The sequence below is a fragment of the Notolepis coatsorum genome (genome assembly GCF_963971535.1).
Source record: "Notolepis coatsorum genome assembly, chromosome: 13".
NCBI lineage: Eukaryota > Metazoa > Chordata > Actinopteri > Aulopiformes > Paralepididae > Notolepis > Notolepis coatsorum.
In genome coordinates this window covers 123,522,524-123,538,332 of record NC_140177.1, presented here as the reverse complement: position 1 = coordinate 123,538,332, position 15,809 = coordinate 123,522,524, and the positions used below count along the sequence as shown (strand labels likewise).

At 40.4% G+C, this 15,809-nt stretch overlaps 1 protein-coding gene across 2 annotated transcripts; it reads right to left on the bottom strand.

The window, feature by feature from the left end:
- Positions 1–985: 985 nt before the first annotated feature.
- On the bottom strand, positions 986–13,857 carry LOC311239008 (high affinity immunoglobulin epsilon receptor subunit gamma-like). 2 transcript variants are annotated; one of them, XM_084327230.1, is made up of 5 exons: positions 13,706–13,857; positions 12,196–12,287; positions 11,810–11,848; positions 3,647–3,676; positions 986–1,407 (listed from the first exon to the last, which is right to left on the bottom strand). In XM_084327230.1, exons 1-5 carry the CDS (start codon positions 13,758–13,760, stop codon positions 1,342–1,344), a joined length of 282 nt encoding a protein of 93 aa, XP_084183356.1. In that variant the 5' UTR covers positions 13,761–13,857; the 3' UTR covers positions 986–1,341. The 2 variants fall into 2 exon arrangements, with proteins under 2 accessions (XP_084183356.1, XP_084183357.1); XM_084327231.1 differs by having other exon boundaries at positions 11,810–11,845.
- Between the last annotated feature and the right edge of the window lie 1,952 nt (positions 13,858–15,809).

The following is a 15,809-nucleotide window of genomic DNA, read 5'->3' as shown; positions in this document are numbered from 1 at the left end:
AAGTAGTCGTAGGATTATAGGACCACCGACGAACCAGGTATTTTAAATGTAGTACTTTGTTTTAGCATGTAATGTTGTTTAATAATTATGCGTGTTATTGTTTTAATAATAAAGTGTTTTAATACTGTTGTGTTTGTTTCCCGGCAGAGCACCAGTGGTCCAGCTGCTCTTGTCGTGAAACACTTTTAGTATATTGTTTGGTAGTTTAATATAATGTCTAATCCGCCCGGGCCAATGGGCCGGTAGACGGGCAAAAATAATTGGGTCTTGCCCTTGGGCCGGATTAGTTTTCTTTACATGTATGTTTATTTGTGTGTCCGTTTCCCCCCCACCATAACACCAACCCATGTACAAGGTACCTCTCTCAGACGTGAACACGGGCAGGCTTAGTGTGCCATTATCATATGGATGCCGTGGTTATGCACAGTTTGCACAAGTTGAATCACAGAGTGGTAGGATGTCTGTTTACTTCATTGTGAGAAGTTTGACATCCCTTTTTATACAGTTCTTGACGTGGTATTTATTGATGTGTGATAAAGTTTCCTTCATTGTGTGAAGTGCTATTTATTAACAATCGATATCGTATGAAGTGCTATTTATTGACAATTGATCGTATGACATGCTATTTATTGACAATTGATATTACTCTCCTTCATTGTGTGAAGTGTCACCAGGTTGCTGTGAATAAAACCCTGCCCGGTCAAGACTGATTGGGGTTCCTGAGCATGAGGTTGAAGTGGGCTTATAGTAATGTTGTCCACTCCTTTTTATGTAATAAATATTATGGTTAAATTAACCTACACTCTTGTGTCTTTCTTAAAGCTAGGAACTTAGCGGGTGTAACAGACAGATAGGCTACTCAGACATTTGTTTGAACAAGAAGGAGGGCTGCATCGTCTTTGTAGTGTGAATCCAGTGTTTTAGAAGGTGCTCTTTGGATATGGAGCCAGTTGAAAAAACAAAGAAGTTCCAGGCACTCTTCATGTATAAAAAAGCTTTAATTAGTCGCTTAGTTCCTATTAGAACAATTAAAAAACGCCAACATGTTTCGGCCTTCTTCAGGGCATACTCATAGACATGTTGGCATTTGAAGGGGCCATGGTTTGGTGTTAAAGGGACACTTCACCAAAAACAATGCTGATTTATTTTGCACATAATCTCATCCACATCCAGCTCCATAAAATGATAAGATAGCAGTCCCTATGAGACAAGATATTCCTATTTTCTTTTATCTACATCATTTCATGGAGCTGTAATTAATACAACACAGATGACATCACTTGCCACATTCAAACTAATTTACTCTCGTTAACGTCCTCCGTGAATACATATCTTCTCTCATCATACGATAGGCTCCTTCTCCACTTTGATGGTGTCGTATACGTCTTTGCTACAAGGCGACAGACCCTGTACAAGACAAAGAAACAAACTTTAAAAGGTACATCTGCCTTTCCTGGGGGTAATATTGTATGAAAAGGGAAGCTACAGTATAATGTGTCATAGCAGCATGGGAGGGGGGGGGGGGTACAGAAAGGAAAACAAATAGAAATAGTAATAATAATAATTAACACTTTAATCGCCGAAGACGCTGTGCAGCGTCTTTCCCCGCCATGCTTATTCTGCCGAAGACGCTGGACAGCGTCTTTGATATCAATATTTCAAAAATCTGTGAATCATATTTCTCCCCCGGAGACATTATATGTACTGGTGAGCCCCTCTCAACTCTCCAACGGTTCAAGAGCGCCATCTGGTGGCCGATCGCCCAAAACAGGAAGTGATGCGGATGAAGTGGTGCTCACCCATATTTCGTCCGGGCACTCGCTATCGCTAGCAGGACTCCATCTTGACACACTCGATGTCGATCGGTTGCAAATAACTCGATAAACAACATGATTTGGACGTATATACTATTATACAACCTGGAAATGGATCGGGTATTTCTACATCCCATAATAGGAATATTTCAGTTCCACACTCATCGTCCAACGGCGCGAGGAAGATACGGTAAGATCCAGCGTTATTTTTCAACGTGTTCTTTTCTAACTGCTCTAATGATCATATCACCCACACTAGATGAATGATATAACGTTGCCCACGGAATTATAAACGACCCCCCGCCCATCCGGTCAACATCAGATGATAAGTAGTAACTCCTAGAAGCACGTCCAGTTGAATATTTTTTTTATATCTCGCACAGATTCCTATCAAACTGTATTTGATCATCAATATAATGCATTTAGGGCTATAAATCAAGTTCTGGAGAAAGCTGCAGAAAATGATAACATACTTATACTTTAGACCGTATTTTAGTATGAATATGTGAATGAAAAAGTATAACGTTGCTACACCCTGAACAATAGATATAGGACGTTGAATGGGCCTAAAAAAAAAATTATATCCCTGCAAAGAAGGGGAACTTCTCCATGTTAAATAGGGCTGGCGAGGGATGGTAAATTATGAATTTAACCCCGGCGATCAAAGTGTTAATAGTAAATAATAGTAGAATGGCAGTATATTCTATCAATAATAATAATCAGTCTTGTTATGAAGTACGTTAATGAAGTACGAATCGACCACAGGAAAAAAGGTACATTAGCCATAATATTGTATAAGTAATTACGTTTCGTATCGGCAAAAGTCCAAAACGAATCATGATGATTATGATGATGGTTTGTTTCAAACGTTTAAGGGTTATGGTTAAGATAGAAAGTTTAGAGTTATGGTTATAGGGTTAAGGGGCGGCTATTATAGTTAAGGTAACAGTGTGGTTAATAGGGTTAAGTGAGATCAGTAAAGGCACTCGTCTCCCATGCAAGCACCTCGGGTTTGCTTCCCAACAGAGGAACGCGAACGTTTAGTGAAAATGTCAAAAGTTAAACAATTTGTAATATATGTACTTAAATAACATACAATATGTACCTTTTCCCTGTGGTCGATAAGTACTTTATTTACATATTTTAAGCGAGATTGGGCTGTTATAATAGTGGTATATACAGTAGTAGCACACTGCACCTTCGAATATGCACCCTTTACAGTGTTTATAGACACGTCACACATCACTGCTTCCTGAGTTGACACTAGAAACGTGTGGCATAGTGGTCTGCATATGGTGTCAAGCCTGTGTGTGTTTGAAAGCCTATAAAACATGGTAAAGGGTGCATATTTGCATTAAACGGTGGCTTTTTTCCCCCTACATTTTATTTACATTTTGGACTCTTGCCTTTTTGGGAACCCTTTTATCTTGCCCTTTCTTGTGTGGTACTGTAATATATATATATATATATATATATATATATATATATATATTTTTTTTTCTCTTTTCTACATGTATTACTGTATATTATTGGCTGTATATTTTAGAATGTATATCCCAGACTATTTTTATTCCTATTTGTGATTTTTTACTACCTAAATGTGTATGGTGGTGAGCGGTCTGTGGTGCTGAATTTCCCTCGGGATCAATAAAGTACTTCTATTCTATTCTATTTTATCACCCCGTCTTTGTTTTGGTGAATTTCCAATGGCATTATTATGCGTGTGGAAGCTGTGTGTGTTGTCAAGATAATTCCTTTTATGATCAATTGTGTTGCAAACACTTGTTTTTCCATCTATCTTAAGGGTTTTGTTGAACAGTAGAACGACTTACTGCGTAGATCCCTCCAACCTGGGCTTGCTTCTGTTGAACGGAAACAAATGAAAAGGGTATAAACAGGTGCATTTTGACAGTCATTATATTTTACAGCGTGGTCTCTTTAACTACGAGTCAGGGCCAGAACGGCAGCGCAGGCCTTCTTCTTGTTGAGTAGTAGTCAGCCTGAGTCTTCTCGGAAAAGAAAGACATTTGAGGAACTAATGACAAATGAATGAGGAATTATGATCGAACCGACAGAATTAGAGGTAAGCAGGTAGAAAATGGGAATTTGAGAGTGAAAGGGGTGGTTATTTACTGAATAGAATAGAAATACTTTATTCATCCAGAGGGAAATTCAGCACTACACAGTAAACATTTAGGTAGCCAAAAACAAAAGTCACGAATAAGAATAAAAATAAGACTACGAATAAAATACGGTCCGGGAAATACATTTATGTTGTGTATATACATTCTAAAATAAAATATACAGTAAAAATATACAGAAATATACAGTAAGTGTACAGTAAAAAAGTGTGGAATTGTACAGTGTCGAGTAAATTAAAAGTAAAAGTCCAGTTTAACATGACCTATAATCAGAGCAGCATAACTGGACCACATACCACTTTAATAACATCACCTATAGAGGTCAATGGATACACAAACGTCATGTAGAATGTGTACTTTTACTTTAGCTACTCAAGTACATTCAATAGCAAATACCTCTCTACATTTACTCAAGTAGAATTTGAATGGAAGACTTTTACTTTGACCAGAGTACTCATTTATCGGAGTATTTCTACTTTTACTTAAAGTAAAGGAACTGTGTACTTCTTCCACCACTGCATTGGTGTCGTCGCTGACCCCTGAGGCTCAGTTTGTGTGAGAGCTAATGGAAACTGTGACAGTAGTTACATATAAACATGGTGGCTTGGTGGTCAGCTCCAGGAACAGGAAATGAGCTGCAGTTTGAGCTGAGGTTGCCTTTAAATGCGGAACTATGGTCTGAGGCCATTTACCCAGAAACCATGGGGGGGGGGTCCATACAGTCTGCAGGGTAGGGAATACAATTTAGCTATACAGTGCTTTTTTTGGTACCCTGTCAAGTAATTCTAGGGAGCATTTTCAACATTTCTGTGACAATTCTATTAGAAAACTTGTTTCTGCTAAAACGTTATACTTTTACTCCATTATATTTCAAAGGAAATATCCTACCTTTTTTCCTGAACCCTGCCGTTGTAGTTATTTTGAAGAAATGCATTTTATAGAACATGTAAAGTTCACACAAAACTTTAAGAGGAAACTTTAAGAGGAAGCACAAATTCAGTTCTGTATCTATGAACATAACAGCTTGTGGGTGTTCGACACTAACCACACAACGTTAACCCTTTCACTGCCGCACTACCAAACAGTTAACCCTTTCACTGCCACACAACAGTCGTCGGTAGTGTGATAGTAAAGGGTTAACCTTCTGTAGTGTGGCAGTGAAAGGATTAAATGGCACCTAACCTGCAGGTCTACACTGTTTAAAGCTGCTTCATGCTTCATAAAACATTCTCTCAAAAGAGAGACCCTTTCTTATCTTCTTCTATGATACAATCAATGTAGCATCTTTAAAGGAACCCTCCAGCAAACAAAAAAAGAGGCATCGTTTTGGGAGAGACATTCGAACCTCGGAGAAGTGAAAACAAGCGTGGATCTGCAAACAAAACAAAAACTATCCAAACGTCAGCCTCCCGGGACGAAACCTGCCTGTGGCCGCTAGAGAATGGAGACGTGTTTGTGGACTGACAAATATAAAACAACTGAAACTAGAAAGCTACATGAAAGGTGATTATTCTTGTTGTTGTTGTTGTTGTTGTTGTTGCTGCAATTGTTTACAAACATATTTACTATTCAAATGAATATCTTCTAGGCTTACGTTTGCCTCAAAATCATAGATGGAATAATTAAAAGAATTACACAGTAAATCCCATTTCCCCAAAACTGCAACTCAACGTCAGCAAGACCCAGGAGCTACTGGTGAAGCAAGAAGAGGCCCCGGAGTCACATCACTATATGAGAGGATGAGGCCCCCGGAGTCACATCACTATATGAGAGGATGAGGCCCCCAGAGTCACATCACTATATGAGAGGATGAGGCCCCAGAGTCACATCACTATATGAGAGGATGAGGCCCCAGAGTCACATCACTATATGAGGGGATGAGGCCCCCAGAGTCACATCACTATATGAGAGGATGAGGCCCCAGAGTCACATCACTATATGAGAGGATGAGGCCCCCAGAGTCACATCACTATATGAGAGGATGAGGCCCCCGGAGTCACATCACTATATGAGAGGATGAGGCCCCCAGAGTCACATCACTATATGAGAGGATGAGGCCCCAGAGTCACATCACTATATGAGAGGATGAGGCCCCCGGAGTCACATCACTATATGAGAGGATGAGGCCCCAGAGTCACATCACTATATGAGAGGATGAGGCCCCAGAGTCACATCACTATATGAGAGGATGAGGCCCCGGAGTCACATCACTATATGAGAGGATGAGGCCCCAGAGTCACATCACTATATGAGAGGATGAGGCCCCAGAGTCACATCACTATATGAGAGGATGAGGCCCCAGAGTCACATCACTATATGAGGGGATGAGGCCCCCCGGAGTCACATCACTATATGAGAGGATGAGGCCCCCAGAGTCACATCACTATATGAGAGGATGAGGCCCCAGAGTCACATCACTATATGAGAGGATGAGGCCCCCGGAGTCACATCACTATATGAGAGGATGAGGCCCCGGAGTCACATCACTATATGAGAGGATGAGGCCCCAGAGTCACATCACTATATGAGAGGATGAGGCTCCAGAGTCACATCACTATATGAGAGGATGAGGCCCCCCGAGTCACATCACTATATGAGAGGATGAGGCCCCCAGAGTCACATCACTATATGAGAGGATGAGGCCCCAGAGTCACATCACTATATGAGAGGATGAGGCCCCAGAGTCACATCACTATATGAGAGGATGAGGCCCCAGAGTCACATCACTATATGAGAGGATGAGGCCCCAGAGTCACATCACTATATGAGAGGATGAGGCCCCAGAGTCACATCACTATATGAGAGGATGAGGCCCCCAGAGTCACATCACTATATGAGAGGATGAGGCCCCCCGGAGTCACATCACTATATGAGAGGATGAGGCCCCAGAGTCACATCACTATATGAGAGGATGAGGCCCCGGAGTCACATCACTATATGAGAGGATGAGGCCCCAGAGTCACATCACTATATGAGGGGATGAGGCCCCAGAGTCACATCACTATATGAGAGGATGAGGCCCCCAGAGTCACATCACTATATGAGAGGATGAGGCCCCCCGGAGTCACATCACTATATGAGAGGATGAGGCCCCAGAGTCACATCACTATATGAGAGGATGAGGCCCCCAGAGTCACATCACTATATGAGAGGATGAGGCCCCAGAGTCACATCACTATATGAGAGGATGAGGCCCCAGAGTCACATCACTATATGAGGGGATGAGGCCCCCAGAGTCACATCACTATATGAGAGGATGAGGCCCCAGAGTCACATCACTATATGAGAGGATGAGGCCCCAGAGTCACATCACTATATGAGAGGATGAGGCCCCAGAGTCACATCACTATATGAGAGGATGAGGCCCCCAGAGTCACATCACTATATGAGAGGATGAGGCCCCCGGAGTCACATCACTATAGAGGATGATGTGCAGATGGTGGAGACATACAAGTTCCTGGGAGTACACTTGAACAATAAACTGGACAGAGCAGGACAACAGAGGCTCTACAGCAGGGGTCAGCAACCTTTTTGACATGGAGTGCCTGTTTGAAATATAGTTGTAACTAGTGTGCCTCAACAATATTCCATGCATCGTAATAATTTTTTCTCATAATCAGGTCTTTTTAATGATAATTTTTACATTATTACATCATTATTGTTATTGTTATTATTAACAATATTATTATGATGGTTATATCAACCCTAAATCTGAGTTGGGGGGGGGGGGGGGAATGCAATGCAGACAAACAGCTGCATACAGTGCGACCATTTCACTCACATTTGCCCATTCATTTTTGGACACATCACACACCATCGGTGTGTGTACTGTACGTGTGCTGTCATAGCTCCACCTACAGGCCTAATGGAGAACACCAGGAGAACACCAGGATGTGAATGGAGGGTGAATGTGAGGTATATCGTGTAAATAAGTTTTGATTGATCGCAAGACTACACTGTAAAAAAAAATGTATTAGTTACCAGAACTTAAAAATATTGAGTTCAGTTACTGTGCATTAAGGTTTTCAGTTTTCAATCCATAATAAATTAACAGAAAAATAAGTACACAACCACATTATTTCAACCTAATAAAACTATGTTTATTGTCATTGTTTTAAGAACACAAGTTGACTTGGTAATACTCACATTTTGAGTAAAAAAATGGCTTTTAACATGTGCAATGTTCAATGAAATAGAAAAATAAATAATAAAATGTGTTGATTAATCCCACTGGTCACAATGGTGACCGTAATAATGTTTTTGTTATAAGGCTCTGCAAATGTTACTGAATGATGTAGCAATGTATTTCCAGCTAAATTGAAATAATAAACAAATAAAGGGTCTCAATTAAATATGTGGTAGTAAAAAGAACCTGTGGGAGGATTTCAACAAGATAAATGCGACAACAGTGCAAAATATTTCACTATAATATTTCAAAAAAAATATATATATATATTTTTTTTTTAATTTTTTTTTTTTAATTTAGTGCTGCCCCCTGTGCCTATGCAAATGCCCCCGCGTGCCTATGCAGGCACGCGTGCCTAGGGTTGCCTACCCCTGCTCTACAGGAAGACAGAGCAGGACAACACAGAGGCTCTACAGGAAGGGACAGAGCAGGACAACACAGAGGCTCTACAGGAAGACAGAGCAGGACAACACAGAGGCTCTACAGGAAGACAGAGCAGGGCCCCGTTCCCCATACCTGGATAACTGAGTTAGCCGGATAACTTTCGGTTAAGTCTGACTTAAGCCGGACTTTCCGGCTCCCCGTACCTGGATTGTCCAAATCACCATGACAACAGATCCAAAAGTTTGAGCCTGGTCGAAAGCAGGGTTTAAGTTCAAGTTAGCCGGATGAAGCACAGCCACGCCCCCGCAAAGAAAGTGACAGCGCGTTTCCTGAAATTATTCCCACAGTCTAGGATCTGCTTTATACCATTCTGAATTACGTTTTTGTGCTCCATTCTTCCAGAGGGGGCTTTTGAAATGTAAAATAGACCCAAAATGCTGATACTAAATTCACTTTGTCCTAAATAATGCACGTTATATATACCGTGGCGCTCGCTCGGTGTGATGTACACATTATGTGGTTATTCTAACAACGCGCAGCATTGCAAATGTGAATCCCGCGGGGATATTTTTAATGATTGAAACCTATCGCTCGTTTGGCTCTGATTCCTTTCATATTCTCCGCTGTGGATGTTTAATGGAGCGCCTGGATTGTGTTTCATTCAAGCATAAAATTGAAGTGTCTATGCGTGGATTGTGGATCTTGTCTCGTTCATTAATGTATAAACAATGAATTTATCCCATCTGGCACAGTGGCTCAGCGGTAGTGCTCAATCCTGGCAACCCAGCAACCGGTGTTCGAAACCCCATGTTCCCAATATAATTTTTTGGAATATAATATTAATGATTATACGCCAAAGTAGCCTAGTTTCAAGTTAAAATATTATAAATCTACATGCATTGAGGATGTCATTATTTATATAGCTCTCAACGTGCACCAAATTGAATTATTCCTACATCGCAAAAAGAAGGGGAAGACTAGGTTTCGAACCCCGGTCGTCTGCGTGAAAGTCAAAAGAAGAACCCGTTACACCACAGTGGAGATAAGTAAAAGATCGACTATACATCAATCAATGGGAAGAGAGCCGTATCGTTATTTTGTATAACAGTTTAACTAATTATTTTCGCTAGCAAGATCTCATTTGATTATTCAATCCAGCAGGCAAGTTTAAAGAAATATAATCTGATTGATTGAGGTAATGAGGGACTTAAAAATAGCCTATAGATAACGCATTTAACTTGTCTGCGAGGCGATTGAGCCGTACTGCAATATGTTACTAAAGTTTTAAATCAATTAATCAATCAATGCCGCTAGAGAATCAGGATCTCTGCTCTCGACACTTGCTGCCTTCTCGGCTGAGGCGGGCACGCGCACTTATCCTGGGTCTCAAGTCTGGCTTGAGTTAACGAGACTGAATCCACCTTCGAGGAACAGGAAAATCCCGGCTTCAAACATCGGGTTAACTGAATCTGGATAATGACATCTTGATCGACTTAGTTGAACCAGGTACGGGGAACGGGGCCCAGGACAACACAGAGGCTCTACAGGAAAGGACAGAGCAGGACAACACAGAGGCTCTACAGCAGGGGTCCCCAACCTTTTTTGAACCAAGATCTACTTTTTAATTTACCACCTAGCCGAGAGCTACCAGCCAAAATTGTATATTGTAAGCAGTCATTTGAGGCTTTATAAAAGCAGCATAATGAACACAAATCTGTCAGTGCCGAATCCGACCTCACCTTAAATAACAAACAGCATTGCTTGTTGTAGTTAACAAGGAGAGGCAGAGTTGATTTTGCAAAAAAAATAAAAAATAAAAAATAAAAAAATTTAATAATCTAAATTTTATTAATCGAGATCTACTTGAAATCAGCCCGCAATCTACCTGTCGATCGCGATCGACTGGTTGGGCACCACTGCTCTACAGGAAGGGACAGAGCAGGACAACACAGAGGCTCTACAGAAAGGGACAGAGGCTCTACAGGAAGACAGAGCAGGACAACACAGATGCTCTAGAGAAAGGGACAGAGCAGGACAACACAGAGGCCCTCTACAGGAAGAGACAGAGCAGGACAACAGAGAGGCTCTACAGAAAGGGACAGAGCAGGACAACACAGAGGCTCTACAGAAAGGGACAGAGCAGGACAACACAGAGGCTCTACAGGAAGGGACAGAGCAGGACAACACAGAGGCTCTACAGAAAGGGACAGAGGCTCTACAGGAAGGGACAGAGCAGGACAACAGAGAGGCTCTACAGAAAGGGACAGAGCAGGACAACAGAGAGGCTATACAGAAAGGGACAGAGCAGGACAACACAGAGGCTCTACAGAAAGGGACAGAGCAGGACAACAGAGAGGCTATACAGAAAGGGACAGACTTGTGCCAGTAGCCATCAGGCTACTATTAGTGCCTTTAAGTAGGCCTACATTAAATGTCACATACCTCGATACCTTTTTCTTTACGTATTATATTATGGATTTTCACTAACTGATATTCTACCTACAACCAGTTCATGAATGTTTTTACATCAAGTAGGACATCACTTCCACATCACACAGGAAGTGACGCGTTTTACATAATCAGTAGCAACAGCAGTCTGTTTGGAAGGAATAGAAGACTGACTCAGTAGTTAACATGAATTAATAGAAGACTAACTCAGTAGTTAACATGAATTAATAGAAGACTAACTCAGTAGTTAACATGAATTAATAGAAGACTAACTCAGTAGTTAACATGAATTAATAGAAGACTAACTCAGTAGTTAACATGAATTAATAGAAGACTAACTCAGTAGTTAACATGAATGAATAGAAGACTAAATCAGTAGTTAACATGAATTAATAGAAGACTGACTCAGTAGTTAACATGAATTAATAGAAGACTGACTCAGTAGTTAACATGAATGAATAGAAGACTAACTCAGTAGTTAACATGAATGAATAGAAGACTAACTCAGTAGTTAACATGAATTAATAGAAGACTGACTCAGTAGTTAACATGAATGAATAGAAGACTGACTCAGTAGTTAGCATGCATTTTCAAGATGGAAGGTAAGTCAACACAGTGCAAAACTACCACTTATCACCAAAATAAACAAAAGTAAGGATTACCACTTTAAGTTAAGGTATTGTGTACACTTTCCGTCTCTGCTTCTAATGCTAATATTTGAGCCAGTATATGAACTTTTGGCTCAAAGCCTAACCTCCCACTGATTTCCCACTCCGCTTCACAGGTACGTGCAAGCCTGCATACAGACACACAAACAAACACACATGTTCATTTACCTCGGAGTAAACGGCGTGCTGCAAGTACACCGGTTTCTTCTGTCAAAAATGGAAAAATAAGTCAGAAAGTTCACATGAATGTATTGTTGACGTCCAGGGACTTTGTAGGTTTAAAATCCAGATGTTTAATGGGATATTATGATTGTTAGAAGATCCTACAATAGGCTATATTCTCGTAGTGTTCATATCCAGTATTCCACAGGGGAGGCACTACATGGCAATGGTTGAATATAATATTTACAAAATAAATATGCATATAGATATAATGTAATGAATAGATAAGAGGTAGGAACAAAATCAAAGCATATTATTTACATATACCAACATTTTACAGCAGATATCACAGATATAGACTATTGATGGTGATCTGCTGTGGCTTCCCTTACCCTCAGTCTGCAGTACAGGACTGTGAGAATCAGCCCGTAGACAAACAGAATCCCATCCAGGACATAACAGATCTGCCCTTCTCCCAAAGCCTCTGAAAACATAACGTCATAATCATAATCTGGCATTACTTTTACTTAAAGCCTTGATCTGTCATTTATTTGCCCATAAACTATACATTTCCACTGTACGGACATAGATTCTTGACGATTTTTGCGAATGGAATATAAGCATTTTTTTCTTTTTAACTTTCATAACTCATAATTTTAAATACTGATATTTTGTTAGCCAATGTTTTATGGCGTAAACAAAACTATTACACCATGGAAATGCATTACAGACTGCGGTTTAGTTGGTACGTACAGTCTACCCTGGTATCTGTCAATTTGTTTACAGATTGCACCTCAAGGAACACGGCAACTTTTTGGGGAAAAGGTTTCATCACCTCAAAAGCCCTGTTTTTTGAAAAACTGGGCTTTTGAGGTGATGAAATCACTGCACCCAGGCAGCAGTGGTTCTGCAAAAAAAAATTCAGAGTATATATCTTGCTTAGAAAACAAAGGTTTTGGAGTTGTATTTGGAGTGTATTTTGTGACTGTTGGGAACTAGGCTACACTGGCACACCTACTTCCAGTGAATGGCGCTAAGCTGGGCTAACGGTGCAGCTGTTCCCTAAGCCTAATGCATGCACAGAGAAGAAAAGGGTATGTATCTGCTTGTCTAACTCCAGGGTAGATATATAGGTAAATAAGCTAATATCCCAAAAAGTTGGCATGTTCCTTTAAGTTATGGTAAGTAAATGTGTAGGCATTTGTCCTTGAGTAATTCGATATGGGGACATTTCACCTTTACTACATCTCAGTGGAAACATCTGACCCATTAGACATTAATTTACACAATGTTTTGCTTACAAAGGTTTACAATATGAACATTCAAGCCAACCAAATGTAAGAGGAAGTGATACGAGGATCACAATCCTTTTGACTGTAAACATAACATTTGGGGGGTTTAAGCACTGAAACATCAAAACTTTACATTTTCACTTTACTAATGTTATTAGTTTGTAGTCATTACTAAGCTCACTTTAGCTCATTTTAATGACCGTTTATATTGTACATATCTCACAGTTCTGTATATTGTGTGTTGTATATTGTGTCCTATATGTTTACATTGTCTAGATCATATATATATATATATATATACACACCATGGGAATGGGGGAACGAAAAAAAAAAAAAATCGATGTCTTGCACAAATAGAAAATGTACAATAAAGTTGACTTTGACTTATTAACACATGCTATACTTTTACTGGAGCAAATTTTTTAATGCAGGTCTTTCAGTAATATTCTATTAGGGCGTTCATAATCACCATCCTCATCACAGCCACTGCCTATGGACATTTACCATCTATATCCAGCTACTATTCCATCGCCCATCATGTGCTACATACTCCCCACAACCACCGCCCATGTGGAAGGCATGGTAGGAAACAACATAAGGTTTCTCTCACCTGCACAGCTGAAGTTCATCAACAGAAAGACGGCAATAAGAGACCCGGGGACCATCTTGCCAGGTGGGAGGATGGAGTCGCTTCCTTCTCTTGGCCGACGGGTTGTGAGTTTCTAACACCTCAGAACCGAAAGCAGCTAGCAGGAAGTTCTAGGCTCGCTGTCCGTTCTGATGGCAGTGCTGTCAAACCACACGCCTAATACCCTCCCTCCCTCCCTCCCTCCCTGTCAAACCACAAGCCTACTACCCTCCCCCCTCCGAAAAGTCCCCTGCACCTCAAAGACTTATGAGAAGACTGAGAACTAAGATACGTTTTTTTTCTTTTTACTTTATAAGGTACCAATTGCTTGCAAACCAAACAAAAATGACAATGTACATTTTGTTAGATTATCCTCCGCTCATTCCCAAATTCCATACCATACTTCCGTAGAGTAAATATACTGTATATACTACACGGTACTAAATACTACACAGGGAGGTAGAGCAGTCTGGTAATCCAGAGGTTCCCAGCTCGATTCACACTCCTCCCGGGCAGCGTGTCAAAGTGTCCTTGAGCAAGACACCTAACCCCCAATTGCTCCCGATGAGCAGGTTGGCACCTTGCACAGTCGCCTCCGCCATCGGTGTGTGAATGTGTGAGTGAATGGGTGAATGTGAGGAACAAATTGTAAAGCGCTTTGGATAAAAGCTGCTATAGAAATGCAGCCATTTACCATTTACTACACCATCGCCGCTTCACCTCTGGGTCAAAGAGAGCGCGCTTCACCAAGCCGCCTACATGTTATTCTTTTTAACGCTTGAATCCTTGCTTCGTAATTAGCGACATAAAACTAGCAATTGCACGTAAGTAAATGGTTTAATAATGCAAAGAAATTTCGAACACACTACACTACAAGCTACAGTTATCAAAAAGGAAGAGAATACAAAGGCAAATCTACATTCTTTTGTACAAGCATCTCTTATTCAAAACAGAAAACATTCGGAAAATTGCATCATCATAACTTAGGCACCTTAAAATAATAGAAAACAAACAATATCATATAAAAATTGTTTTACTTGAACCCCAAAGTATTCTAGCATGCATAAAAAAATTAAGAAAGACAATCATTTGCATTTTCTTATCATTCAGATGTAGAAATCACACATATCGAACCAGGCGCGGTTGTTCATTGGTCGTGTAATCCTTGTGGAAATGGTAAATATATTTATTTTTTCCCTCTCTTTTTATTTTTTTTAAACAAAAACAACCAACAGTCAAGTCACGTTGTGACTCAAAAAAAAAAAAAAAAAAAAAAAAAAAAGGTAGATACAAAATTCTGACCAGTTCAAGTCTCAAAGTCAGGCTAACCGTCGGTACGTTTGAAGGCCTATATTCGACGTTAGACACTGGGGCACTCGAGTGGTCAGAGCAGTGGTTCTCTTCAGTGGTCAGAGTGCGTTCATAGTGTTTCATACACAGGGCTAGTAAGGCTGGAGGATGGAGGCAGCATTTTGTAACTGTGCTATGTTCCAAAACGTGGCACGATGTGGTGAGATACGCTACGACTGCGGTAAGGAGATACAATCACTTGTCCAGTCCTGTTTTAGTGTTAAAATAAAAATAAAATTAAAAGCTTTTGTCGAAGCTCCACTGGACCAATCTATGATACACATTGATTAAAAAAAATCTTAAAATAAAAGATAATTGGTTTGGATGGAGCTCCTTGTCATGTTCCTATTAAAACTGTGAGGTCGTCTTTGAGTAACAAGGCCAGTGTAGAGAAATAACAGATATATTATATAGACAATGATGAATTATTACAACATACTCTCACCCTGCGATAGCAATGACTTAGGAATGTACATCCTGTTTTAACAGATGGATGAAGACACAAGTCAGGCCAAGGGCCACAAAAAGCAACTTGTTAATTTAATGCTACATTCTGTAATTAAAAAAGGTCATAACCCCTCATAAGAAAAACAATCCTAATTATTTTAAGCATAATAATGCACTGGGTGGGTACAATAAAGTAACCAATAGGAGTGGTTCTATACCAACTCTGCAGCCAGAGGCGTGCTCCGATTGGTCCATTTTGTAAGACATCAGTGTGAAGTTTGTGATGTCA

What these genes read in the sequence shown, in the direction of transcription:
- LOC311239008 (XM_084327230.1), bottom strand. Translation starts at nt 13,760, where the DNA reads ATGGTCCCCGGGTCTCTTATTGCCGTCTTTCTGTTGATGAACTTCAGC. An exon ending in TCCTGTACTGCAGACTGAGG is followed by an intron (nt 11,849 to 12,195) that starts GTAAGGGAAGCC and finishes CATTTTTGACAG; the next exon opens with AAGAAACCGGTGTACTTGCA. An exon ending in AGCACGCCGTTTACTCCGAG is followed by an intron (nt 3,677 to 11,809) that starts GTAAATGAACAT and finishes TCCGTTCAACAG; the next exon opens with AAGCAAGCCCAGGTTGGAGG.